This window comes from Candoia aspera, chromosome 1 (genome assembly GCF_035149785.1).
Source record: "Candoia aspera isolate rCanAsp1 chromosome 1, rCanAsp1.hap2, whole genome shotgun sequence".
Lineage (NCBI taxonomy): Eukaryota > Metazoa > Chordata > Lepidosauria > Squamata > Boidae > Candoia > Candoia aspera.
In genome coordinates, this window is record NC_086153.1 from 21,039,353 (window position 1) to 21,065,064 (window position 25,712).

The 25,712-nt window shown below is 41.5% G+C and overlaps 2 protein-coding genes across 3 annotated transcripts; one reads left to right on the forward strand and one right to left on the reverse strand.

The window, feature by feature from the left end:
- Positions 1–237: 237 nt before the first annotated feature.
- GPN1 (GPN-loop GTPase 1) lies at positions 238–11,905 on the reverse strand. Of its 2 annotated transcripts, XM_063299476.1 has the most exons (14): positions 11,552–11,885; positions 11,348–11,441; positions 9,503–9,542; positions 8,663–8,729; positions 8,370–8,407; positions 7,790–7,868; positions 7,598–7,692; positions 5,979–6,024; positions 4,246–4,392; positions 3,972–4,054; positions 3,161–3,200; positions 2,253–2,346; positions 902–1,021; positions 238–638 (listed from the first exon to the last, which is right to left on the reverse strand). In XM_063299476.1, exons 1-14 carry the CDS (start codon positions 11,648–11,650, stop codon positions 553–555), a joined length of 1,128 nt encoding a protein of 375 aa, XP_063155546.1. In that variant the 5' UTR covers positions 11,651–11,885; the 3' UTR covers positions 238–552. The 2 variants fall into 2 exon arrangements, with proteins under 2 accessions (XP_063155546.1, XP_063155555.1); XM_063299485.1 differs by lacking the exon at positions 902–1,021 and having other exon boundaries at positions 11,552–11,905.
- A 413-nt stretch (positions 11,906–12,318) lies between these two features.
- On the forward strand, positions 12,319–24,681 carry ZNF512 (zinc finger protein 512). Its single transcript, XM_063299498.1, has 14 exons — positions 12,319–12,487; positions 13,896–14,018; positions 15,031–15,117; positions 15,371–15,454; positions 16,460–16,584; positions 19,233–19,319; positions 19,697–19,795; positions 20,026–20,193; positions 20,529–20,723; positions 21,804–21,905; positions 22,286–22,348; positions 22,790–22,888; positions 23,075–23,394; positions 24,413–24,681. Exons 2-13 carry the CDS (start codon positions 13,964–13,966, stop codon positions 23,360–23,362), a joined length of 1,452 nt encoding a protein of 483 aa, XP_063155568.1. The 5' UTR covers positions 12,319–12,487; positions 13,896–13,963; the 3' UTR covers positions 23,363–23,394; positions 24,413–24,681.
- The last annotated feature ends 1,031 nt before the right edge of the window (positions 24,682–25,712 follow it).

Sequence of the window (25,712 nt, forward strand, 5' to 3'; positions counted from 1 at the left end):
CTTACTTTATTTCGTTTTATTGTATCTTACTGTGGCTGATCCCTATGCTTTGATGAGGTCAACTGACCAATAAAGTATACTACTTTAGGAAAATGACCCCTCGTCTCATGTCATATTCTTTATGTCTCTGAACTCACATCTCAGTTGTGTCTTCTCTTATTCCAGCATATGTGGGTGAAACAAAAGTGAAGTGCTAATAATTAAGCCAGAGGAAAAAGTCAGCCACCAATAACATTTGCAGAATAGATATTTGCTAATAATTTATAAAACAGAAATATGCATTATAGGTAGAATTCACAACATAGAGACAAGCTCTCTCAAAGTCATATTCTTTTGCCAATAAGTGATTATGTCTCATCTGCAGAAATGACCATCAGGTTCTGGTAAACTGCTTTAGTCTCCCTCTGAAAAAAAGCTGCCATGGAAAGAACTAGTAGCCTTGTGAGTGAAGGGGACCAAAACTGTTGCCATAGACCGCAGTGAGTAAGCCTGTTACACAGCTCTGTGTCCTTCAGTTTCTGAGTCCAGCCGTGCAACTGTCCTTGTTCTCCTTTACTGGCTGCTTCTGGTTGAATAGTGCAGCTTGGCTTCTTGCAAGAAGTTTTGAAAAGCAGGTTCTTCATGGCTTTCCTCTGTCACTATAGCAAGAAACAGAAGAGATGTGTTAACAGTGATGTCACTAATCCCTTAGGACTCAAAATGCCCTTTCTAATAGCAACCAGCATCACCAGAAAGGAAGATATCAGCCTCACCCCTTTGCTGGATTGTAAAATGAATATAAAGCAGTTTTTTAGGAACTCCATGTAAAGCAACTGATGGAAAAATGCCACCACCCTCCCACCTGGCTTGTCTCTTGCAATTTTTAATTCCTCCTGTTCCTTCAGGAGGTAATCTTAATTACCTTTATGGTCAATGTCATCAGTATCACTGTCTTGGGCCTCTTCCTCCTCCTCTTCTGGTTCCAAAGTTCCTCGTGTCAGAATCAGTTCTGATGGGCCTAATGAAGATTCTGCAATTGAACCTTTGGACCAAAATCAAACAGAAAAGCAATTTTTCAGGTTCTTCCTATGCAGTAGGATGGACACCTTGCCCAGGAGTTCCATGCCAGGTTTCAAACACTACAAGGTCAGGAGAGTTTGTGTATACATGATACCTAGATGAGGGCTCTGGGCTGCTTTAGAAATTCAGAGAGGCAGCAGCAGTAGCTATTTAGTCCTATAGCTATAGCATAATGCCTTGCCAGATGGTGCCATATGCCTTATGTAAATGCCTTAAGTAAGCCAATGTATACAAATTCCACCAGCAGCTCTTCCTTTTGTGAGACTAGGCTGAAGATACTATAACTAAAGATGAAGAAGGCAAGTCAGCAGAGAGGACAAAAAGCCAGGAATCTTGTATAAAAAATCCTTTCGGGGAGGTAGATAAAAAGGAAACAAGTTGATAAGGAAACAAAGGAAAAAAATTGTCACCTGAACCAGATAAAGGAACTTGGGCACCTGCCCAATCCCATCAACAGCTACCAAACATATAAATTAACAAGGTAAGAGTAGCTGCCAGTCCTGTGAATCAACAAAGCAAGAACTTTTGCGGATAAAAAGGGGTCCTGAAGCCTGCCCACTCCTTGAGTTCTCTTTGGATCCAGACCTGGAGGCTTCCGTCACTCTAGTTAGTGCCTGGCAGCCTAGTTGAGATGGACGTAAGTGTGGATGAGTGTGTGTGTGTGTGTGTATGTGAGAAAGAGCAAATGTACATTGTAACCAGTAAAGTTTTGCTGTTACTTTAAATTCACTGGGTCTCTGGGTATTCCAAAGCACTTGTTGTTCCTCAGTGTTCGGTTGAAAGTGATTTGTGTGCGTCCCTAATTACTTCCCGGCTATTGACCAGGGCTGTGTGTCTTGTCTGCTTAAGCCGCTGATATCTGGAAAGCCCAGGTAGAAAGCAAGGGGGGCTGACGAGATCTGAGTGCCTCAACAGGCGGCAAGAGTGTGAGTGAGTGACCATAAGCCAAACCTGGGAGCGCCTGCAACACTTTCCCTCTCCTGAGTTTTCTCTGTGAAGACCTAACTCTTTCCCTCATCAGCTGTACCCTCAAATACTTAGTGCAGAGCAGATTAAATGATGCAGGCTGTGAACCTGAACATACTTCTAAAGCTCCCAAATGTTGCCTGCTGGCTTGGAGGACCTGAAGCCTAGAGGCAGCCTGTCAAAAAATTAGTTGTATTAGGTCTTTCAATGACTTGGTTCTCATGTACCCGACACTGCTGGGCTGTTCTCCATAGCAACAGGCCCCATATCGCTCTGCAAACGTTTCAGCTGTTCCTCCTGCTGCTCCCTCTGAACTCTTTCCTGTAAACCAAGAGAGTATATTCCAGTAACAGATATTTTTTCAATGCATTTGTATCTCACTTTGCTCCCACTCTGGAACTTAAGACGACATAGATGTAGTTTCCAGATTACCCCCAACCTTCTTAATTTCAGTAAGATCATCCTCTCATGGCCCCTTAGAGGATGCCCTAAGCCCCACTTGTATCCCATCCCCATTTCATAAGAGGCAAAAAATGAACAGAAATCCAACGCTGCCAGGTCCTTAAGAACCAAGATGTATGGAAAGAAGATGTATGGAAAGCTTAGGGAGCTGTCAGTGAGGCATGGCAGGAAGCACAGACACAGAGACTTACCTTACACATTGCATTAAGTATGTTTCTTTGATTTTGGCTTACAGGATCATTCAAACTTAGCTAGCTAGGTTTAATAAATCCACATTAAATACACTATGGTTTGGTATGTGTGGACTCAGTCATCATGGTTTATTCAGTATGTCATGATTAAGCAAATAACTGCTTACCACTATCGTTTTACTACTCCTAGGAAACAGATCTAGGTTCTTCCATAGTTGTGTATTAACCCTCATCACTGCTTTAGGCTCCTGTGACTATACAGACAGGGACTCGGGTTCGGTCACCGTAGCCCTAGGATTTCCTGCTTGATTTCCTTTTTTTGCACTTCTTTTATCATCTGATAGGCAAATTAGTATGTCCACCCTAAGAAATACCTTTTGGACCTCCAACAACAACATAGCACCAAGTATTCAGACACAACTGGGGGTGGGAGGGCTTATATCAGTACAGCCCAGAGCAACAAGGTATGTGCATATACTTACCAATTTCTTCCTTAGTCGCTCATATTCTGGTCGATATTCTCTGAAAGAAAAAAAAATGGGCTTCATGTATTTACTTCTGAGCACTGCTGACTTATACCCTAGCAGACAATAATGAGATAAAATGCTTCTTACACAGGCAGCAGCACTGAACGGATATCCCCACTATAAGCAATCCGTACATGTCCTCATAGTTTTGTCTACTGCTATGGAAAGAGAGGAAATTTTCCTTGTAAGCCTCCGATCTGCACCAAGAATGGATTATCTGGTGGTGACCCAGGAAAGGCCATAGATTCTGCCCACCCTACAATGCATCCAAAGATGTGATACAGAACTGCTTAACTGAGGCCTCTGAGTTAATACAAACAGCAAACAATTGATTTCTGCAAGGTTGCTGTGCTATCTTGTATATCCATAGGGCACATGTATGGAAGCATCATTTGCCCAGAGCCTCAGTCTCTCTCTCTCTCTCTCTGGTGCCTTTCAGTCAGTGATGACTCCTGGAGACTGCCTGGACTAGTCCCTACAGTTTTCTTGGCAAGGTTTTTCAGAAGTGGGTTGCCCTTGCCTCCCTCCTAGGGCTGAGAGGGAGTGACTGGCCCAGGGTCACCCAGCTGGCTTCATGCCTAGGGGGACTTGAACTCACGGTCTCTCAATTTCTTGCCTGATGCCTTAACCACTACACCAAACTGGCTCTCTCTGCAGTCTCTCGGAAACAACAAATTCAGTCTCCCGCAAAATGCAGATATCCCTAAAGGTAACGCACAGTGTGCCAGGTTGCTCCTGCTAGTTTCCTTCATTCCTGAAGGCTCACCTTTCATATTCATCAACAGCTCTGGACATATGTTCAAAAAATTCATCCAGCCCTGTTCCTTGCACAGCAGAAACACCCACCACCTGCAAGAGAAAGCTGTTGACAAACTGGGCAGCTTTATAAACAAGTAAAAGCTCTGTCTTGCTTGAAGCTTAACTTCAAACTATTTCTTCCCATTCAGCACCAACAGCTGCACTATTCAACAACATTTTTAACAAACCCACCTGCATACAGAACATCCTGCATCCTTTGCAGTACAAGGGAGAGCACCCACCTGGAGTGAGTTGTAGAATTCATCTAAAACAAGACTCATGGAGCGAGTTAAATTACTGGCATAGGTGGTTTCTTGACTGAGGGCATCTTGAAAAGCTTCAAAGTCCTGCATCCATTCAAGCGCAAAGCTATGGTCAATGATGTCTGTCTGAGTTGAAAAAGAAAAGAAGGTAGGATGGCTAAGAGCACATTTAGGCAAGGCATGGAAACAGCTTCTGCCAAGAAGCCTTGCCAGAATCTTAGCCAGTACACCATGTTACTTTCTGGTCCAGGAACAAGGACCAATAGCCTCACCATAACTGCTGGTTCTCAGGGAAAGCAGACAGATTGCTCTTCTTTTCATTTACACAGAAAAGCCAGGGTGAAAAATTAAAAAGTACAGTATCATCAGAACCTAAAAGGCCATATATGAAGTACTGTGATCAGTTCAAAGCTCCATATTTTAAGGATACAAACAAACTGGAGCATGTTCCAAGGAGCATGAAGAAGATACTGGGAGGTCTGAAAATTAACTTTTGTAAGTAACAGTAAGAAGACGTGGCTATTCAACACAATCTAGAGAAGCAAAATAGCACTCTCAAACCATTGGAAGGCCTGACATTTGGAAAACTTGTTCTCGGTGCTCCAAAGGACAGCATTTAAGATTAATGGCTGAGGATCTCAAGGCAGGAGATTTCAGTGAAATATTAAGAGAGTGACTCAGTCATCCAGCAAGCTTTCAGGGCTCTAGTTATATTTGAACCTTTGAGCTTCATCATTTGAGCATCATTCTCAACACCTTTTTCATATTTTCATTATTCCTTATGAGATGGACTGATTGACTACAGCAAATAGGAGGAGGAAGGAATATTAGGTATGTTTGCCGCCTTGAGTTATTTTAAAAAAAATAAAATAAAGGTGGGATAAAAATAAATAAATAAACAAACAAACAAATAAACTTCAAATGTGGTTACAGCACACAGTTATCTAACAACATTTTTTTTTCCCTGCTCAAATGTTCCCAAGCCTTTTGGAATCTGGCCTTTTCACAGTACTAATACATTGTTGACATTTCATAAAGATATCTAAAATAATCCCAGGGTCACTATTCTGATTACTCAATATCCAATGAGATTCCAGTGGTGTAATCCATTGAGATTATTTTGCCTCATTCTATCTCATTTTGTATTTACTGACACTGAACTGTGCTTTCCATTTAATAACCATTTTAACTCTGATTTTTTTCTCTTCACAAGCATTTTCTTTTTCTTGGGAGATAATGGAAAACATCAGTTCCAAACAGATAAATCAGAGTAATAACAACAAAAAAATAGATCATACGCCAAATCTAAGGTGGATGGCACGATTTAATCTTACCATTCTCTGTTTCTTTTAACAGAAAAGTCATAGCACATGGCAGCACCTTAACTGAACGTGGCTGATCTCAAAAAAGCTAAATAGGACTAGAACTGATTAATATTTGGATGGGAGACAACCAGGAAATCCCACAGCTGCAATTAAGACTGGGAAGTGATTTTTTTTCTAAATGCTGGATCAAGTCATTTCTCTTGTGCTGCCAAAACTACATACACATCTCCACATACTCATCAGGAGTTGAATTTGAATAGATAGCCTCCACTTTTTTAAAAAAGAGAAAAAAGAAAGTATGGCAGAAAGATAGTGTTGGTTTAATATCAAGAGTTCATCTCACTGATATCTAGCGTTAAATGTGGATTCTTTTAACATCCCACTCACCTTGTTCATGACCACAATAAATGGGAGCTTTGTTTTGTACAGGATGCTGAAAAGAAGAACGGATGATCAGAGATAAAAAAATGGCTCAGGCATGCAATTGTTTTTTGTTTTAATATAATTCTTATTGAAAGAGAATTTTACACAAGATTAAAAACTACAGAAACTGAGAAATGTAGAAAAAAGATATGAAATAAAAGAAAAAGTGATAGACAGCAAAAGACAAAGAAAAAAAAAGATAGCTAAAGAAGTAACTTCTGATCTTCTTTGCAGACACAGTAATTACCATCTCCACCCTCCCAAATTATATATCATGGTTCCCTTCTTCCCATAAACAACACTTTTTAATCAGTGAATCCCGAAATCACAATTTTTGTCCATTTTCAGCAAAAAGTCCATAAAGGATTTCCAGTCTTTTACATAAAAGTAATTGTTGTTCCCTCCTTAATTAAACAAAGGCATGCAATTGTTAACATTCCAAAATTCTGCCTTTTAGTCCTTGTGGCCAGGGATTTGGTTTTCACTTCTTGACATACTTATGGCAACTGGTATATAATCTGAAGGCAGGTGATACAGCAACTCTGATGCACTTCAGAAGTTCTGATCTTGGTAAGGCCTAGCTAAAAGACTACCTGTGATTGCCATGAATACTGCTTTTGGTTTCATACAGGAAAAACTTAAATTATGCATGACACAAATTAAAAAATGGCAGATGAACTAACAATGGAAGATGCAAACCAGAACATGGGAATTTGCCCAATACATTTTTTTTTAATCCATTCAATCATGTCCGATTCTTGGAGATTGCCTGGACAAGTTCCTGCAGTTTTCTTGGAAAGGTTTTTCAGAAGTGGTTTGCCACTGCCTCCTTCCTAGGGCTGAGAGAAAGTGACTGGCCCAAGGTCACCCAGCTGGCTTTGTACCTAAGGCAGAACTAGAACTTACGGTTTCCCAGTCTCTAGCCTGGTGCCTTAACCACTACACCAAACTGGCACTCAATACATAATGGCTTTCATTGAATAATCAGCCAAGCATCACTTTAGCAGAACTACTGATAAATAATTTAAAGAGAATAAATTGTGCCGAAATACTTCTCCACATTCTATCTTTTCTAAGTACAATTTAACATGCTTATTTTAACTTGGCTCCATGTTGTATAGGGCTCTACCAATTACCTTAAAGATTGCTTCTTCCCATACAACCAACCTACACCTTTGCCTGGCAGGTTCTTCTCCAAGTTCCCTGACTGCTGAGACTAAGCAGGCACAGGCCAAATAATTTTTTTTTTTTTTTTGTGATAGCACACTCTCTCTGTGGAACCCCCTCTTTTAAGTTAACTATCCTGGCATGGATGCTTGGATTTTTCCAGTGTTCTAGTTTTCACTGGCTTTTAAAGTTAATATCCTTGGCTTTTCTAAATCATCTGTTTTAAGGTGACTTGACGTTTTTGTTTAGGAAACCAGATATAAACCAATTAAACACAGAGAACATTTGTGTTGAGAATCCAGCTGGTGCATGTAAATAAAAAGAACTGGGGGAGCAATAACTGAATTAGGATAAAAAAGCAGACCTCTATCCCACAAAGAAGAACAGGAATCATAGGAAAAGTGGGTGCCTCCTACCTGCAGGCATACAGCATGTTAGACATGAAGGTGACAGGATTAGTGCTGCGAGATGTGTCCATCACATAAACCACCACTGATGGGAAAGAGGAAGCCTAAACAGGCACATCACAGGATTATTGTTAACAAAGCACAGCACATTTTCACCATCCCTAATTGCGTCCCAATGTAAGATGAACAGAAGTCACTAACCAGGGCTTCTGTGATGATAGTGCCTGAGGCAGACCAAGTGAATACTTCAATCTGCCCAGGTGTATCTATTAGGACATACCTATGAGAGAAAGGATTTGCTCTCACACATTCAGAATATATAGAACACATTTTATTCAGACAGCACACACAGGAGCTGGACAGCAGTGTGTACTTGCTCCACTGCTGTCTCAGAAATTCAAGTAAGAGCCACTACCTGCAGAGACAAGAGCTAAGTCAGGTTTAATGGGGGATGCCATTTTCGTGGCGTTTTCTTGGCAGACTATAGTGGGGTGGTTTGCCATTGCCTTCCCCAGTCGTCACCTTCCCCAGCAAGCTGGATACTCATTTTACCAACCTCAGAAGGATGGAAGGCTGAGTCGACCTGAGCCAGCTATCCGAGAATCCAGCTTCTGCTGGGATTGAACCCGGGTCGTGGGGAGAGTTTCAGTTGCAATACTGCCGCCTACCACTCTGCACCACACGAGGCTTCTACCTTTGCCTTTACCCCTCTTAAAAAGGGGCCTCCCAGCAGCCACCCCCTCCCTCCCAACAGGATGCATCAGATTTCTCACTGACTCACTGGGATGCAGTTTGTCGTCTTTCAATAAACTTCATCACCTGATAAAAATTAAAGAGAAAATACAATGTGTATACAGAAACAAAACTGGAGTTTGCAGAAGAGCTACTAAAACAAGGGGTCCTTGGTTTAACAGACTTAGTGACACACTTCAATTTTGCAACTATACCGGCAGTTAAGTGCTCCAAGCTTTAGCAATGATATGGCCCAGATACTGAAATTTTCAGGACAGAATATTCAGCAGCTTACCAATATGGTGCACTGTTCACAGCAAAATCAGTAAAGCAAACATGTACCTGGTCAAATCTTGTAGCAAAAAGGTTGAGGGATGTCACGATGCCACCATTTGGACCCAGTCCATACCTGGAGGTAGGTCAGGAAAGGTTGAAGAAATCCAAATCACTGGGATCAGCATATTCCCCAGTGCAAACCCACAAGAGAATAATAGGAAGCTGTACTTCAATAACAAGCTGCGGAACATCATGGCTCTTTATCATTCAGAATGGCATTGGAGTTCTGTACATCCAATTAAAGTATTTGCTTCCAAGACTCATTAGACTGACTAATTTGGGCAAGGTCTCCTACAGAATGCTGTAGTTAAAATAACCTATCACATACAGTCTACAGTATAAATGAAGCAGTAAAAATTGACCACCAGAAGGCAGAGATGTTAGAGATTTAACACGTACGAAGTTGGTTAACAGCCTGCTGCAAACAAAAGGTTTTATGTTTCAACTTGAAAAATCTATCTCAGCTGCTAATGTTTGGCAGTTAACTGGTCATAAGGGTTGCTTATAAGTAAAGCCTCCTTCACAGTAGACTAAATTAACATTAATTAATTAGTTAGCAAATTAACCAATCTGTCCTTCTGGATGGGGAAGAACAGGCATCCCCTCAATCCTGGCAAGGTCAAGTGGCTGTGGGTTTTGAGGTTTCCCAGATCAGAAGACTTTCCATCCCTAACTGTTCCAATTTTTACATTTGCATTTCTACTCCTAGCTACTCCTAACCCCCAACCCTACCACATCAGAGTCAGACATGATTGGAACAGCATATACATCCAGCAAAATATGCACATATAAATAAGAAATAATAAGGGTACATCTTCAAGGAATAGCTCAATAATGCAAGGATACTGCTTCATTACTTCTTTGTACTTCACCGTGTCCCGAATATCTTTAAAAACAAAAAAAGGAAAAGAGGGGGGAGGGAATTTACCAGCATTTTTATCTAGACAGGTAAAGCAAACTTGATTATCATGATGCCTATCGCAGGCAGCACACAACAGCCTGATTCAAAACAAATTTAGAGAGAACACATCTTATTTGTTCAAACAGAAAATAATTTACCTTTAAATGTAACATCCTCTCAAATTTTCCTACTTTCACACTACTTGTTCATCATCTTAAGTGCAGCTCTAATATTTCCCTAATACTCTCTGGGTGATTTCACATCAGGTAATCATGGAAATCATAATCCAGACAAATTTCCAAACCATCCTAAGGAACTGCCAGCAAATTCATCGCTTGGATTTTTTATTCTTTATCTTTTATTTTTTATTTCTATTTATAGTATTTTTACTGTATTTTATTTTTTGTATTATTCTGATAGTTTTAATCACTTGTTGTAAACCACCCAGAGGCCTCCAACGGGAGGAGATGGGCGTGGATAAATTAGATAGATAGATAGATAGATAGATAGATAGATAGATAGATAGATAGAATAAAGGTTTAGAATATTGGACTATAGACTAATGTATGCAAGTCTAGTCACCCATTCCTGTTAATGTGATCCAGTTCGATTTAATGTTGATGAAGATTCTCAGTCATCCAGGTGGAATTGACTGTAGGTTGAGTCATGGCAACTGGATCTCTTTCTTTTTGGTAGAAAGACACTTGTACTCCCTAAAGATCCAACACCGAAACATAAGAGGAGCAAAGTAGTATATGCAGTCCAGTGCAGTGTGGAGTGTTCTGAGCTCTACATTGGGGAAACCAAACAGCCTTTACACAAGAGGATGGCCCAGCACAGGAGGAGCAACACCACAAGACCAGAATCAGCAGTTTACCTTCATCTAAAAGAAAAAGGACACCCATTTGAGGACAACCATGTTCATATTTTGGACAGAGAAGATAGGTGGTTTGAGAGAGGGGTTAAGGAATCCATTCATGCCAAAGTGGAAAATCCTTCCCTCAACAGAGGCGGAGGCCTCAGACACAACTTGTCCCCCATTTTTCATGCTGCTCTTTCATCATTCCCCAGGAAGATTAAGACCACAAGGAAGGCCACTCTCAACGATCCACTTGGGAATGGTTCTAGGAGTAAGACATCCCAAAGGCAATCCTCACCGCCATGGCACAATTAACAGCCATTCAGGTGTAGGGACAATGCAGCCACCCTGGAAGACATGTATGGGTACCCTCACCAACCTTTGCCCAGACTGAAGAAGCTGCTTGGACAAGCAGCGAAACGTTTCTACCAGAAAGAAAGAAATCCAGTTGTCATGACTCAACCTACAGACAGTTCGATTTAATCAATTTGCTAAAACAAAATAAAATCCACCATTTATTCCATTATGTACAGAACAAGGCAGCAAAGACTGAGCCACTCCAGTTATGGTCTGCAATCATAAGGAAAGCTACTCCCTTTCTCACATCTTCCAGCAACTCCATTCAGTTGGCAGTGGTGGAGGTACATGGAGCAACAGCATCCCTGTGTTGGATACTCTGTGCTGGGCCAATGGCCCCTACAACTGGGGGAAGGTGAGGCAGCAACCATGCCCACGTGGGTGTTCATGGCCAAATGTGTGGCAGCTCATGCACGCCGTGCAGTTGCTTGGATGTCTGCAGTCCCTAATCCTACCCTGAGCCAAAGGTTTACCTATTTGTGCTTTAAAGCAAAACTAACTAATACATCTTCTCATATTTTTCTGAAGAAAAGAACTCTGGCAAAGCACGTAGACAACCACCGTATGTACTCACCGATATTGGCCTGAAAAGGCAGCTCATAAACTGCGGGATCCAGATTAATGACATACGGAGGAGAATTCTTACTATGCAGGTAGGCAACAAGTCTCTATGGAAAACAAACCGTACGTCAGCCCAAAGGAAGCGGGCAGGGGAACCGAGCTTACAGCCTCCCTCTGGCCGGCCGGCCGGCCGATCCCCTTCCCGCTCCGCCCGCACCTGCACCAGCGCCGTCTTGCCAGAGCCAGCCATTCCCAGCACCAGGACGCATACAGGGGCTCCGGATCCTGCACTCGCTGCCGCAGCGGCCGCAGCCATTTTGCCGCCGTTTCATCCGCTTTCTTTCACTTCCGGAACAAAGGTCGCGTTCTCCTGCTTAAAAAAGGGAAAGGAAACCAAGGTTTTGACCATAGAGATAAGAAAAAAGAAGAACAGAAGATGGAAAATGAACAACCCCATAACATAACCTCCATTGGTGGGGCTGGAGAAGTCATGGGAACTATTCGAGTAGTCTTCCCCAGCACCCTCCACTGAGGAGCTTCTCCTCTCGCAAAATTAGGCTGTCAAACAAGACCATTTTAATATTCAACTACCCTATACCGTCGTACAGAACATTTTCAAAGATGCCACCCTGGCATCGGCATCGGTACCAGCGAGAGTCTTACTCCGCCTCATTGTTCTCTGAGACGAGATACAGCCGCTCTACAGTTTCTCTCTCTACAGTATTCCTATTGAACTTTGAACCACATGGCTTTTCAAGATAGAGTTGTGATAGCCTAGAGTGGTGCTAGTCTGTAACAATAAGGTAGCACCGCTACGGGCGGCTTCTAATTCTAAGATTTCGAATTCTAATTCTAATCTAATTCTAAGAGAAGGTTGCGGCGGAAATGATGTTGTTAGCAGCTGGCGAGAATGAGGGGCCAGAGCGGCGTCTCCGCAGTGAAGTTTGTGTCACCTAGGCAACCGGGAAGGGGAAGCAATAGCCGCTCCTCTTTCCGCTTCCTCTGAAGCTCGGAGGAGAGAACTTGTCGGTTTGGTGCTGTTTAAAGGATCACCTTCCTCATCCCTTTTTTCGCGGCTCTCTAGATAAGCCCATTCCCTTGTTCTCGGGATCCCGCGCCAGACCGCTCCGCAGGAAGACAGCCTGGCGCAAAGGTGAGTCATGCGTGCAGCTCCTGGGAAGGAGGTCGGGGCTCTGCCGCTCCCGAGGGTCCCGTTAGAAAGTAAGGCTCGTGGCCCTTGCCCAGATAGGAGCCAAGATTGCCTGCTTTAGTCGGCAACCTACCCGTTCTGCCCTGGAACCATCGGTTCTCGCATGTTTTTCCTTTTCTCCTGTTAAGGCCGACTCAGTGAGTGCATTTGCACGTTTCACCTATTCACCTAGTTACTGAATTAGCTTGTTTTTGGCTTTATGCAGCTTCAGGGTCTATAGCATATTATTTATTATTTTGTGCCTTCGAGTCAGTTTCTGACTCCTGGGCCTGCCTGGGCTAGCACCTGCAGTTTTCTTGACAAGGTTTTCTGGAAGTGATTTGCCATTGCCTCCTTCCTAGGGCTGAGAGGGTGTGACTGGCCCAAGGTCACCCAGATGGCTTTGTGCCTAAGGTGGGACTAAAATTCATGATCTCCCCATTTCTAGCCTGATGCCTTAACCACTGCACAAAACTGGGTCTCCTATAGCATATAGCTCCAGAAATTTTAGGTGGTGTGCATAAATGGAATAATCATTGGATGTGTTCAGGCAGAGAATAGACAGTTATCTGTTAGGAATGCTTTCATTTTAGATTCCTCCATTCATAGTGATAATTTTTATGGCATGCCTTTTAGCAAGGTGCACAACATGCAACCAACTGAAAAATAATTAAAACATAAGACAACCAATAATTACACATCTCTGTACAGTAAAAATTTAGAAAAAGTATAGTTAATGAAGTCAGTTTAGAGTCACCAAAACTCTGATTCCGTACCCTTCCAAAATTGCTAGTAAAACACATTCAGTTAAAGAAAATTTGTAAAACAATAACGTTTAAAATTTACATGTACTGTAACTGGTATATCTATGTGTATTGAGTAAGGGATTGGACTCAATGGTTGAATGACCTCTCTCAGTTCAAAGATTATGTATCAGTTCTGAAGGAGCTGCATCTATTTACCTTCAACTCCAAGAATTCAACAATTATTTCATAAAGAGGGGGATCTCTGGAAAGTTTTTTGGGAGTCACCAAGGAACTCAGTAAAGGGCTGAAGAATTCAAAGTCTCCACTTCTCATAATTTCTGTTTATATGCTGCTTCCAAAAATAAGCATATTTATTATTTATCACCAAAAGTTGTTTTGACACTTTGGCTGCATTCACACTACTTGCTTAACTTGGTCATTGAATGAAACGATTTTCTGGGCTTGCATGATAAATTGAACCACAAGTTAACCACATGGGCTTAGTTTGCTCATTAGCAGACCAATATTAAAAGTAATGAAGCTTAGCATGTGCAAATGCATCTGCTAGACTTATAAGTGGCTTGATTAGCTACTGTATGAATAGTGATACTTTCTCCTCTCCTCAGAGCCGGCAAGTGTAGGGCCAGTCCTTGGACATAATGGAGCCATTCACAGCTCAGGCTACTGGCTTGAAATGAAAGGGATGAAGCCTTCTGTCAAGGCTCTTACGGAAGAGGAGAAGAAGAAAGGTATGGGTGAGTTTTGAAGACAAATTTAATAGTGTGTGCATAATGGAGCATATGGATTTTATGTTATACATTGGTTTTATTATTTTATTGGGTATACTGTAAATCATTGGGAATGTTTGGAGGAGTCTGGTAGTAAATTAGAACCATGAGTGAATGAATAAAACTCAAATATATTTCTGGGTTCAGCATCTCTCTCCTTAGAATTAGAAAGAAATTTCTCCATTTGGAATATATCATAATACATTTTCCTGCACTCTCTTGATTAGAATTTGAGAAAATTGTAAGTTTCTGATGATTTGTTGAAATCAGGGTCATGTTGAAGCAGATGCTGTATAGTATGCCTTCCTTTCTGAGTGAGTGCAAATTACAGACACTTTCGCTTTGCTTTTTAAATAATAAATATTTAAATTTAATTATACGTCAGAGTTTGATTATAATTAGAGAGCACCAAAATAAAGAAAGAAAACAAAAGAAAATTCTCTGGGCCTAAAGCTTTTATTTGCAGTGTCATGGCAGTGATGGATACTTTAGCTGCAAAACTAATTAACCCATACTTGAGTCAGATAATACGACTGCTCCTTCCTGAGATTTTGCATGGCCACTTTGTGGCTAGTCTTATTTTGTGTTAAATTCAATCTTTGTAAGAGGGACTGGATGAACAACTACAAAATATAGGTGTTGTTTGACTAAGGTTTTTATCAGGAGAGTTGGTTTAGTGTAGTGGTTAAGGTTAGGGTAGTTCTCTAAGTTCTAGTCTCACTTTGGGCATGATGCCAGCTAGGTGATTTTGGGCCAGTCACTTTCAGTCCTAGGAAGAAGGCAATGGCAAGACACATCTGAAAATCTTGCCAAGAAAACTGCAGGGACTAGTCCAGGAGTCAACACTGACTTGAAGGCACACAAACAAAAATCAGTTAGGCTATGGTTGCATATGTCTTGAACCTATATGTGCTTTTTTTTTTAATCTGTAACCCTAAAAAACTGCTATTTTGGTATCTCTCCTTAGGTGGAGATTCCCACTCCAAGGCAAAGTATAGGATGGAACAAGGTGATGAAGAAGACTGCAAACAACTTCCAAAAAAGAAGCAAAAGGTTTCTGGTAAGTAGAGCAGTACTTTTTGATTGGTTTCCTTGGATTCACATGTCTTCCCAATTTTCTGCTTGGCATAGATTAGGAGACCCCATATATTTGTTTCCTTTGATGGATTCTCAGTTGATCCAGTCTGTGGACTGATACTATTGCTTTTTTTTTTTTTATCTTTCCCTAATGCTAGTTACAGGATCCTCAATGTTTAGGTGAGTTTCTCCTAGTTGCAAATGAAAATTCTCACAGTTGCTTGCCTTTCTGCCAGGAAAAAGACAGCCTGTGGGAAAGCAACCTCATTTGAAGTCCAAAAAGTGCTCTAGAAAGTCAGACCCATCAACCTATGGAGCAGGTAAGATGCTGAATCCCATATAAAATCCTTGGTAAGGATGAATATCTATGTAATGCAGAAACAACAACTAAGTGCTATCACAGTTTAGGTCTTGATGGTGTTGGAAAAGGGGTCATATTCCTTTCCATTTCTCAGTAGAATTGGAAAGGAGACGGAATTTACATGTGCAGCCAGAAAAGGATATCTATAATACAAAAGGCTTAGTAATGCTATCTATATGAATACATTACTAGAGGTGCCTACATAAAGCTATGAGAAGAGAGTCCTACCTAGTGCTTTTCAGGCAAAGCTATTTTTGTAGATCATTGCAAAACAGTTTTATTTTGGAAAGAGAGATGCTCTAGAGGCAAATGGATCTTATGCAGGTCTACTCTGATGCTCAGTAGGACTTACTCCTATGCATATTGAATTGCAGCCTAATAGCCTCACTTATAAGCATCTTGTAACTGACTTAGAGAAAAGACAAGTCCAACAGTATGTGAACAGATTCTTGTTTGATAGTGGTACAGATTGGGAGATGCTGGGTTGTCCGTTGCTGGAAATTATTTGACAAAAACTGGCTGGCTGTCTATTAAGAATGCTATAGTTGGATCCTGTATTCAGCAAGGGTTGATCTAGATCACTTCCAAGATCATTTAAAACTCACTGGCTCTGCTTCCACAGGCAGGACACGAAAGTTGTTCCTCTGCAGTGACTGGAATTTAGAAGTATGCTGCCTCTAATCCAGGAAGTAGCACATTCAAGCATAATGAATACATGCTTCCTTTTGCCTATCTTAAATCTCCCAGTCTACCGTACCATGCATGATTTGGTACTCATATCACTCTCTTTACTTGACTCTTTTCTAACTAAAATGCCCCAAATTTTTCTTGTGCTGGAGGTGCTTTAGCCCTGCCATTTTAGCAGTTCTGTTCTGACCTTGTTGCTCTTCAAAAGGAAGGCCCAGTTGGGTTACCTCCAGAGAAGATTAAAATGTTGAATCATCACCATCCTGTGCTCTGGCAGGAAGCTTAGAAGAGCAGTGGTACTTGGAGATTCTGGACAAGGGCCGTGTTACTTGCCCAATCTGCCGAGCTGTAGTGAGGAAGACGGTGGAAGGATTGAAAAAGCATATGGCAAATTGCCACCAGGTGAGGAGATGGAAAATAAAGTCCTCGTGAATCCTGTTAGAGCACCCAAAGAAGGTCCAGCTGTTCCAATATTTGGTCTTCAGTCTGGGTAATCATGCTTCCTTTGTCTTTGGAAGTTCTGGTTAGTGAACAGTGGCTTATATACAATGAAATGGTTGGAATGGGGTAATACATTAGAATTCTAACTTTATATGCACTTCTGTTATTCCCCTCCCTCTTTACTGATCTTTTTTCAAACTAGAAAACACCAAATACGTAAACATTTTTTCATAGAGAACAGCTCCAAACTGATCATTAGAGATGATGGAAAAATGATAATTATAGACTGCTTTTTTCCAGGTCTGTAATATTCTTTTTACTGTAACTGCACGGTATAAAAAGCACAACAGCATCATAAACATGTCTAAGGTCATTAGACTTCAGCTTTATTTTAAATTTGGTTCCCGAAAGTGAAATTCCATTTCATTGCTACAGCATGCAGACTTAACACCTTACTGAACAAATTTTCCCTGGTCAGACATCATTAGTTCAGATTCAACAATGAAGATGTGATACTAGGATTTTGTACCATTTTGTACTGTTTATTTATTGAGTTGTATTTGCCTTTTTATTGCCTGGTTTTGAAAGGGGGTTTTGGGGTGCTCTGTTTGCAGGCCCCCTTGGGTTGTATCATGTTCAGTAATTTTGAGTTATATCTTCCTTGGCTTTGCTCACCAGTCCAAATGACAATAAAATATTTCCTAACATGCTCAAACATAATGTATACGGCTTCCATTATTATGATTTTAACCTCTTGTCAGCATACTGAAGAACTTTTGTTCTCTTTTAAAATGTTTTAATTGCCTAAGCCCTTCCTTTTTAAATATATTTTTTTGTAAATCCAGAGCACCCAATATACATTCATTTAATAATGTTATATTATTTTCCATGTACAGAATTATATGCAGAAGCATTGTACAATACGATTAAAACAACCGCATCTACACGTCTTTAAATATTTTAAAGTGGGACAAGCACAACTAAACCCTCACACACCAACCAGTATTCAGTGAAGGAAATTCTGGGTGAAGGGAATAAAAAAACATAGCAAAGTAAACTTGACAAGTGGCATTCCCTGAACGCTAGAGAAAATAGCATTTCAAATAGCGGTGCCACCCAGAGAAGACCTGCTTTATGGAGCTACTAAATGATGACTAGCAATTGATAGTACAACAAGAAGCCTCTTGTGAAGATATTTGTAATGGCACAGATCTATAATGAGAAAGGCTTTCCCTCAGTTAACTTGGCCACAAGTTCCTCAGGCCTTTATGGGCCAATAGCAAAATGCTAAATTGAGTCCATGTCCAACAGGCAGCTGGTACAGTTGGTTCAATATATGTACATCCAAAATTCCAATCCAGCATCTAGGTAGCTGCAGATTCTGGGCAAAGTATGTAAAGTAAATTATAGCAGTCTCAGTATCGGGTTTCTAATGTATAACCACACAGTTCAGGAGAGGGTGTAGAAACCAATCAAAGCTGCTGCCATCCACATCGTGCAATAGATCACTTAGGCTTCAGGCTGCCTTCACTGAATCCAAAAGCTCCTTCACACAGCATACCTGCCACATTAACTCCATGGATTATAGGCAGATTTCCCAATTCCTATACTTAGGAGCACTTACTTGTAGAATCCATCTTTTTACAGTGCAACCTCAGTTACCCATAGTGTTGGTTCATCCAGTGCACTTAAATCGAGGTTATATCTTCTTGGGTGAGCTTAACAATTATTGGATAAAATCAAATATACTGCTATGGATTGGCAGCTGCTCAGACGTGAAACAGAGAAGGATATAAACAGTGAGGGCATTGCAGTTTGTTCTTAAGAATTTTTTAAAAGGAGGCATTAAGAAAGAACTAGCCAGATATATTGACAAAATCAAGTAATTTAGGAAAGCTAAACCCCAAAAGAGTAGGAAATAAATCAGAATTTTTTTTCTAAACTTGGTACATGTACTTTAAAAGAGCAAATGCTACTCAGTATAAGCAAGTATAACATGATGCAAATCAGGGCAGATAAATAATTATTCCTAAGTGCAGTATGTGTTAATTGAGTCTTGTCGGGCTATAACTTACTAGGAAAGAGTTCTTCAAACTAGACTAGTTATGAGATTATTCATCCAACATATTGTAAAACTCCATGGTGGGGATTATTAACAAAGGTAACAAAAAGCTGATGCAAAAACATTGTGCAGCCACACTTGGAATATTATGTATTATTAAGATTCAAACAGATTTGTAAATCCTAAAAAATGGAGAAGGGAGCAGCCAAAATGATCAAGGAGCTGGAGTAATTTCTCTGTTAGTAAAACTTACATTTGGTATTCCAAGCAAAAAGAAAAGCAAAGCGTATAAAGTTATATATGGTGTCAAGAAAGTGTATGGAATTGTTTGTTCTCTTTTTGGTGGTAAGAAGAATCCATATTTTGAAATGTATAGATGCGTGCAAGAAAGGTCTTTTAGGCGAAACTCCCCAAAATGGGATAGAATGAAGATATTCTATGATGCTAAGATCTGAGATCATTCAGTACCATTGAATGGAAGGAGATCTAGGATAGCACATAATTATTGCAGCTTGAACTCTCTGCTGTCAACACTTTCTATTCTTAGGAGATGTTCACATGTCACCACTGTGGGAAGCAACTGCGATCCCTGGCAGGAATGAAGTATCACATCATGGCAGATCACAACAGCCTGGTATGGTGGAAAGTGTATATCTATAAAAGGTTTTGGCTAGGAAGGACCTTAGGGCTTCCAGGAGAGCCAACTTGAACATTTATGCTACCTAGCACCTGGAAATTGGGTGTGATCTCTCTGCAACAACTTGTTGCATTGCTAAAAGGATAACTCAGTGTTTTGTTCAGAAATCCCTGACAAGTCACATGCCTCAGCAGTGCTGAAAAACAAGAAATTGCTTGTGTAGCACAATTGGGAGAATGGGCTGCTCTTGACTGACATGGGGGATTTTAACCTTTCATTGCCTATCCTGTTTTTTCTTTGTGAGGGATAACTTCCTTTGGTTTGCTGTGAAGAATAGCCTTGCACTAATCTTTCCCTCCTCTGCTTTCATGCAGCCAATTAGGAAGGAAGCCGGCCAGTTGGATAAGCAGAGTGAGCGAGACTGCTTGCGGAGAGTCCTGAAGCGCATGGGGAAGCTCAAGTGCACAAGGGAGGTGAGCTTCACTACTAAGGCTGAGGGACATCTTTACAGCCTTGAATGGACCTTCCCATGCCCCAAAAAGAGTATCTTTGCCTGTCCTTGGGAAGTGGTGGGCCAGTTAATTAGACTTGTCTTCTGGGTTTCTGACCGTAAGTAGGGAAAAATTAACACATCTGTTTTTTCTCCTTTCTCTGGACTCAAGAACTGACTGCTGCTTTTTTTTTTTTTTGCCTGCTTCTACAGGGTTGTACAGGCAGTTTCACCAGCATAATGGGGTATCTCTACCACACACAGAAATGTGGAAAGGCAGCTGCCGAACTGGAGAAGATGGCTTTAAAATGCCACCACTGCAGTAAAGCATATCGGTCCAAGGCAGGCCTCGTTTACCACTTGAAATCTGAGCATGGACCTGTGAGTTCTTTGAGTACTGAAGTTCAGGAGATTGGGTGGGGAGCAGATAAGCTTATGAGCACCCTTCAGTCTGTCTCTTTACTTCTTTCCCTTCACAAGTCATCACAAGGATTTCCAGTCCTTTCTGTGGAAAAAGCACTTATCAGGGCACAAGACAATTAAGGAGTGGGGAGGAAAGAGCCAAGGGCCACGGCAACTGTCAGATACACCATTGTGCTGTAGTGTTTCTGGCTCTATAATAAGAACCAGTTCTTATTGTGCAACTCTCTCCCCAGCTCTTTGAATAGTGTAAATAGGCAGTGACTGAAGAAATTTATCTTGGCTCTTCTTGTCAGGTGTCATTCCTCCATGAAGACAGCAGGCCAGCCCATTTGAAGGACACAAGCATGGAACCAAACAGCATAGGCAGAATTCAGAGGAAGTCTGCCAAGGTGGCTGCCTACTACCTGCATGAGTTGGCTAATGAAGAACTTGCAAAGGAGTGGCCAAAGAGGAAAGTCTTGCAGGATCTTGTTCCTGATGATCGGAAGGTACAAGATTCGCATGTTGAATAAAAAGGGATGTGTCCAAAATCTGCTTAGCTAACAAATGAAATACCATAAGGAAAATAGTTGTGACTGTTCGAGAGTACCAAATCAGTGCCTGGGGCCACATAGTTTTATTGCAGCTATGTGACTTCAGATCAGCGGAGCATCCATGGCAACAGTTCTGTTTCAGGCTGTGGCTCTATAAAGTTCTGGGAATAGCTGCCTTTCCTTCTTCCTTCAGACAATGATTTGGCCATTCCAGGATGAGAGGGACATTTGTTTTTGAGATTACCTCACAAAATAATCCCAGGTTCATAACTGGGTATGCAAGCTGATTTATTTGCATCCTTCTTGGAATGTTGCACACATGGAGAGAAACAGAGAGACTATAGGTTTGCTATAAAATCCCTAGGAATTAGACCTGAACTAAATAGAAGCAGCTGGGAGATTGTTAATAATTAAATCAACACAGAGTTAGTGCAAGTCACACTTCGTTTAAATTATGTGTACAAAAGCAGCTCTTCTGTGACTCGAAGTAACACGCTCCTTTCTGTGGGATTTTCAAGACTATTTGGGATAATGTTTATGGCTAGAATTTGTGACTGGCAGTTGTCCACCCCTTTTCTATAGGAAGTTGGAGGTTCTTCATGTGGTTTTGTCTGGATGTTCATGACTTGTTTTAAAATTATGTATCCTTTTAGGATTGTAAACCACCCAGAGTCTTTTTTGGAGTTGGGCATCCTTGAAATGAAATGAAATGAACTAAATAAATAACCCCTTCCAATTGGCTTTAGCTTCACTTAACAGTTTCTATCTTCATGTAAGATTTTTCAGTTAGTGTTCCATATGCATAGTGGCCAGGGTATGTGGCAAGTTGAAAGGGTTCCACATCTGCCTGAATATATGCTGTGAGCTTGATTAGGCATGGATCTTGCCTGACATGACACACTCTTATGAGATGGGATGATTGGCTTGAACATGGTGGTAGGGAGGGCAGCTTTGTATAAAAGAATGTATGCAGATGATGGCACCAGCTCTTGAACTCACTTTAGTTTTTGCTTCTGTTCTGATCTCCTGTCTCAGTTGAAATATACTCGACCAGGGATGCCTACTGTGAGCCAGGAGGTGCTGTGCAAGTGGAGGTCAGAAATAAAGATGTACAGACGGGTCCATTGCCCCAACCAGGTAAGACTGGATTTGGTGAGCAGGGGGTGCAGTCTGCAGTTAGGACTAGGTTTTTCCCACAGTGATTTCATTAGAAATGTGATCCTGATTAACTGATTGCAATTGAACAGCTTTATCCTATTTCCAAATTGGTCCAATATGTAAGAACCATCTGGGAAGTGCTCCTTGGAGTCTGTTGCATAATCTTCAGATTTGTGAACCTATCTCTCCGTCCTTTTGTCATGCTTCCTCTACAGCCACAAAGGGAAACATCTTTCCATAAGCATACTAACTGATGACACCATTGTTGTAGCTTGTGTGAAATCCTTTTTCCACATAGTTGTCAGCCTAGGTTGCTCTACATTTACCTAGTGACCTTTTTTTATTTTGTTTCTCTCAAGGGCTGTGAGTGTGTCTACAGCAGCATCTCTGGTCTTAAGTCCCATCTGGGCAATTGCACCCTGGTATGTATTAGTTGACAGGCTGTACGGAGGCCTTCTCTGCCTAGTTGTTGCCAAGAGAAGCCTTAGGAATCAAGGGAGGCAAGCATAAATTTCAACATATTTCCTGCCAAAAAACACATCTGTCCTCCCTAAAGGATTCATATTTTGCATCTAAGACTATGCTCCCACAAGCGGTATCAAGTATGGCTCCCTCACTTAGCTTGTGGAAAACATTAACTTTGGGGACAGAAAGAACATTTTGTTCTTCCTCCAGACCATGTCACTCTGGCCTTTCCAGGAATAGGAAAGAGTTTGTAATGTTCTAGATGTGATCAACACGATCCAGAGAAAGGGCACAGCATTACAGAGTTCCCCAGAATAAAACCTTTTGCACGTTCTCTCTTCTTATTGTTCACTGTCATTGCTAGGCATGCTAATGATTTGTTCTTTCCTCAACTGCAGGGTGAGTTTGTGGCTGGGAAGTACAGGTGCTTGCTTTGTGAGAAAGAGTTTGTGTCTGAGAGCGGGGTCAAGTACCACATAAACACTGTGCACTCTGAGGTGAGGAGTTGGCCTGAAAAGCACGTGTGTGTGTGTGTTTGCACACGCTCCATGGCTTTAGGCCTTTCTTCTGACTCTGTTCTTCGTGTGGTGTGGGTGAAGGTTCAAACTTTTCCCTTCTTCCTGTGCTGGGAGTCAAGGCCCTCTGGGTGTGCCCAGCATTTGTCCTGTGCCTCTTCCCTTCAGGACTGGTTTGATAACACAAACACCACTAAGAGCTTTGAAAAACTGGTAAAGCTGCAGCAAAAGGAAGCCGAGCAAAAAAGGCAGCGCAAGAAGCACATCTCCAGTCGGAGCCGTAAGAAGAAGCTGCGGAACTCTGCTTCAAAGAAGTCACCGAGGCCGGGACCGGATCAGAACCAACGGCAGGCGGTCAAAGTCAGCCATGCTAAGATGGCAGACTGTGAAAGCAGGAGCATGGAAGAAGAGGATTCCCTCCCCCTGAAGTTCAGTCACAGAAGGGTGAAGAAATAGCCTCTTGCAGGACTTGCTGCTTTGCAGGACAGGTAGAGCAGGAGCATCTTGTACTTAGGGGGCATGTGCTTAGCAAAGCATGTGGGGAAGAGAGTGAGAGAAGAGAGATTGGTTTGAGGAGTGGAATCAAACTACTAATAGTCCTAGTAGTTAACTCTCCGACCTTCAAGCTGAGTTTGGCTTCATTCATAGCTTAAAAGAGCTGTCCAAAGCTCTATCAGAATGCACTTATACAGTGTTTCTCAACCTTGGCAGCTTTCAGCTGTGTGAACTTCAACTCCCAGAATTCCCCAGCCAGCTCCTTGGAGTCTTTGGGGACTGGGGAATTCTGGCTGGGGAATTCTGGGAGTTGAAGTCCACGCAGCTGAAAGCTGCCAAAGTTGAGAAACACCACTCTAATAAGTTCTGAAACCTTTCTAGATCAGTTTCTCAACCTTGGCAACTTTAAGAGGTGTGGACTTGCCGGCTGAGGAATCCTGAGAGTTGAAGTCCACACTTCTTAAATTTGCCAAGGTTGAGTTCTAGATGAAAACTGGCCATTTGGAGATAGAAAGTTTTCCCAGGTTTTTCAAAGTCATTCCATTGCATGCTCCAGATGAAAATGTATTTAAGCCCTCAAATGTGGTGACATAGGGGCAGCCTAGCAGGGACAGGAGCCAACTGATTTCAGTCCTTTACCCTGCCCCCCCTAACCCTGACTATTTGAGGTTTTTCTCTTTTAAAATATTTCAGCATTTACAATTCCAAATGCTGGAAAGAGACCTATCTTGGGGGTGGGGGGGATATTCCATCTACCCTAAGAGACAGCCCCAGAGATTAAATGATTGTACCCAAGTGAGTTAATCCTGTGCACAGTTGCTAGGTGCCACAGCATTCAGTTGGATATCACTGTAAGTCAATATGAGTACATTGGGAAGGATGTAAGATTTTTTTCATGGCAGCTAGTCCACATTTTCTGTTGAACGGACAGTAAAAGTAACTGCAGCTATAGTTTATTGTCACCATAGTCTATTGTCAATCTTGGAAATAAGAAAGATTTCTCAGTTGCAGGCACTTGGAAACAGGAAAGAGAATAACTTCTTGACTTGAATTCACCTCTTGCAAGTGCAGTGAAGGAAGAGAGCAGGGTGTCTGGGAGAAGAACTGCTCAACAGCAGAGAGTAAGGAGAAGACTTTCCCCAAATTCCACTGCTCCAGCCTATTGCAGTAGGACAAGGCCTGTTACATACTGTTACATACTGAGCCAAGTAGGATTAACTTGCATCACAGATGCTATGAAGTATTACGCCACATAGAAAATAAAGTTACTAATCACTCTAGTTGTGTGTTTTCTTTAGTGGCAAAATTACCATTTACTGTTACTGTGTGATAAGCAGCAAACAAGAACTGAATTCCTTCCAGTGAATTTAATGCAGGAGTGGAGAACCTGGACTTCCAGATGTTGCTGAATTGCACTCAGCTTCCCTCATCTTTTTCCATGATGGCTAATGCTACTGGAAGTTGTGGTTCAGCAGTAACCTCAGGGATACAGGTTGCCCACTCTTACTTAAAATATATAGTATATTACTTTTTTTTTTTTTGCACCCAGCAAATGCCTGGGCTAGTCCCTGCAGTTATCTTGGCAAGTTTTTTTGGAATATTGCCATTACCTGCTTCCTAGGGCTGAGAGAGAGTGACTGGCCCAAAGCCATCCAGCTGGCTTTGTGCCTAAGGCAGGACTAGAACTCACAGTTTCCCAGTTTCTAGCCTAGTGCCTTAGCCATTACACCAAACTGGCTCTCGTATTGCTATAGCCTTCCTAAGTTTAGATAGTTAGCAAGTATTCACACTGGATATGCTTTAAAAAGTTGCTAATTTCAGCCCATTGCTGAATGCATAACGGTCTTGCTTGATTAAAGATAAAGCCTTACCTAGTCCATCCTTTTCCCAAAATTGCCAGCTAGCTGTTTTGGGGCAGCCCAAAGATGAGGATCTCTCCCTCAGTTATTTCCTAGCAGTTGCAAATAACTTCTGAAATAGTAGGTAGTTATATCTATCACAAGTAGAAGTCATTGATAGTTATGAGGAAAAAAATTGTTTTACTCAAGCAAAAGATCCCCATCACATCCCCTGGATCACTTATTTTAGTCAATCTGATCTCATCAGTAGAAAGAAGAAGAAAGGTCCCCAAGTCATTTTCTGACTCCTTGTGGGACGCCGCTTTCACAAACATTTTCTTGGCAGACTCTAGAGTGGGGTGGTTTTCCATTGCCTTCCCCAGTCATAATTACCTTTCCCCAGCAAGCCGGGTACTCATTTTACCTATGTAAAACATATTATTTTGCTGTAATGCCCCTGTTGGCACAATACA

Excerpts from the sequence above, each read along its gene's own strand:
- GPN1 (XM_063299476.1), bottom strand. The coding sequence starts at position 11,650 with ATGGCTGCGGCCGCTGCGGCAGCGAGTGCAGGATCCGGAGCCCCTGTA. Across the intron at positions 6,025-7,597 it reads AACATGCTGTATGCCTGCAG|CATCCTGTACAAAACAAAGC; the intron begins GTAGGAGGCACC and ends TCTTCTTTTCAG. Across the intron at positions 4,393-5,978 it reads TTATTGTGGTCATGAACAAG|ACAGACATCATTGACCATAG; the intron begins GTGAGTGGGATG and ends TTTTCAACTCAG.
- ZNF512 (XM_063299498.1), top strand. The coding sequence starts at position 13,964 with ATGAAAGGGATGAAGCCTTCTGTCAAGGCTCTTACGGAAGAGGAGAAG. Across the intron at positions 16,585-19,232 it reads ATATGGCAAATTGCCACCAG|GAGATGTTCACATGTCACCA; the intron begins GTGAGGAGATGG and ends TTCTATTCTTAG. Across the intron at positions 21,906-22,285 it reads GGGTCCATTGCCCCAACCAG|GGCTGTGAGTGTGTCTACAG; the intron begins GTAAGACTGGAT and ends GTTTCTCTCAAG.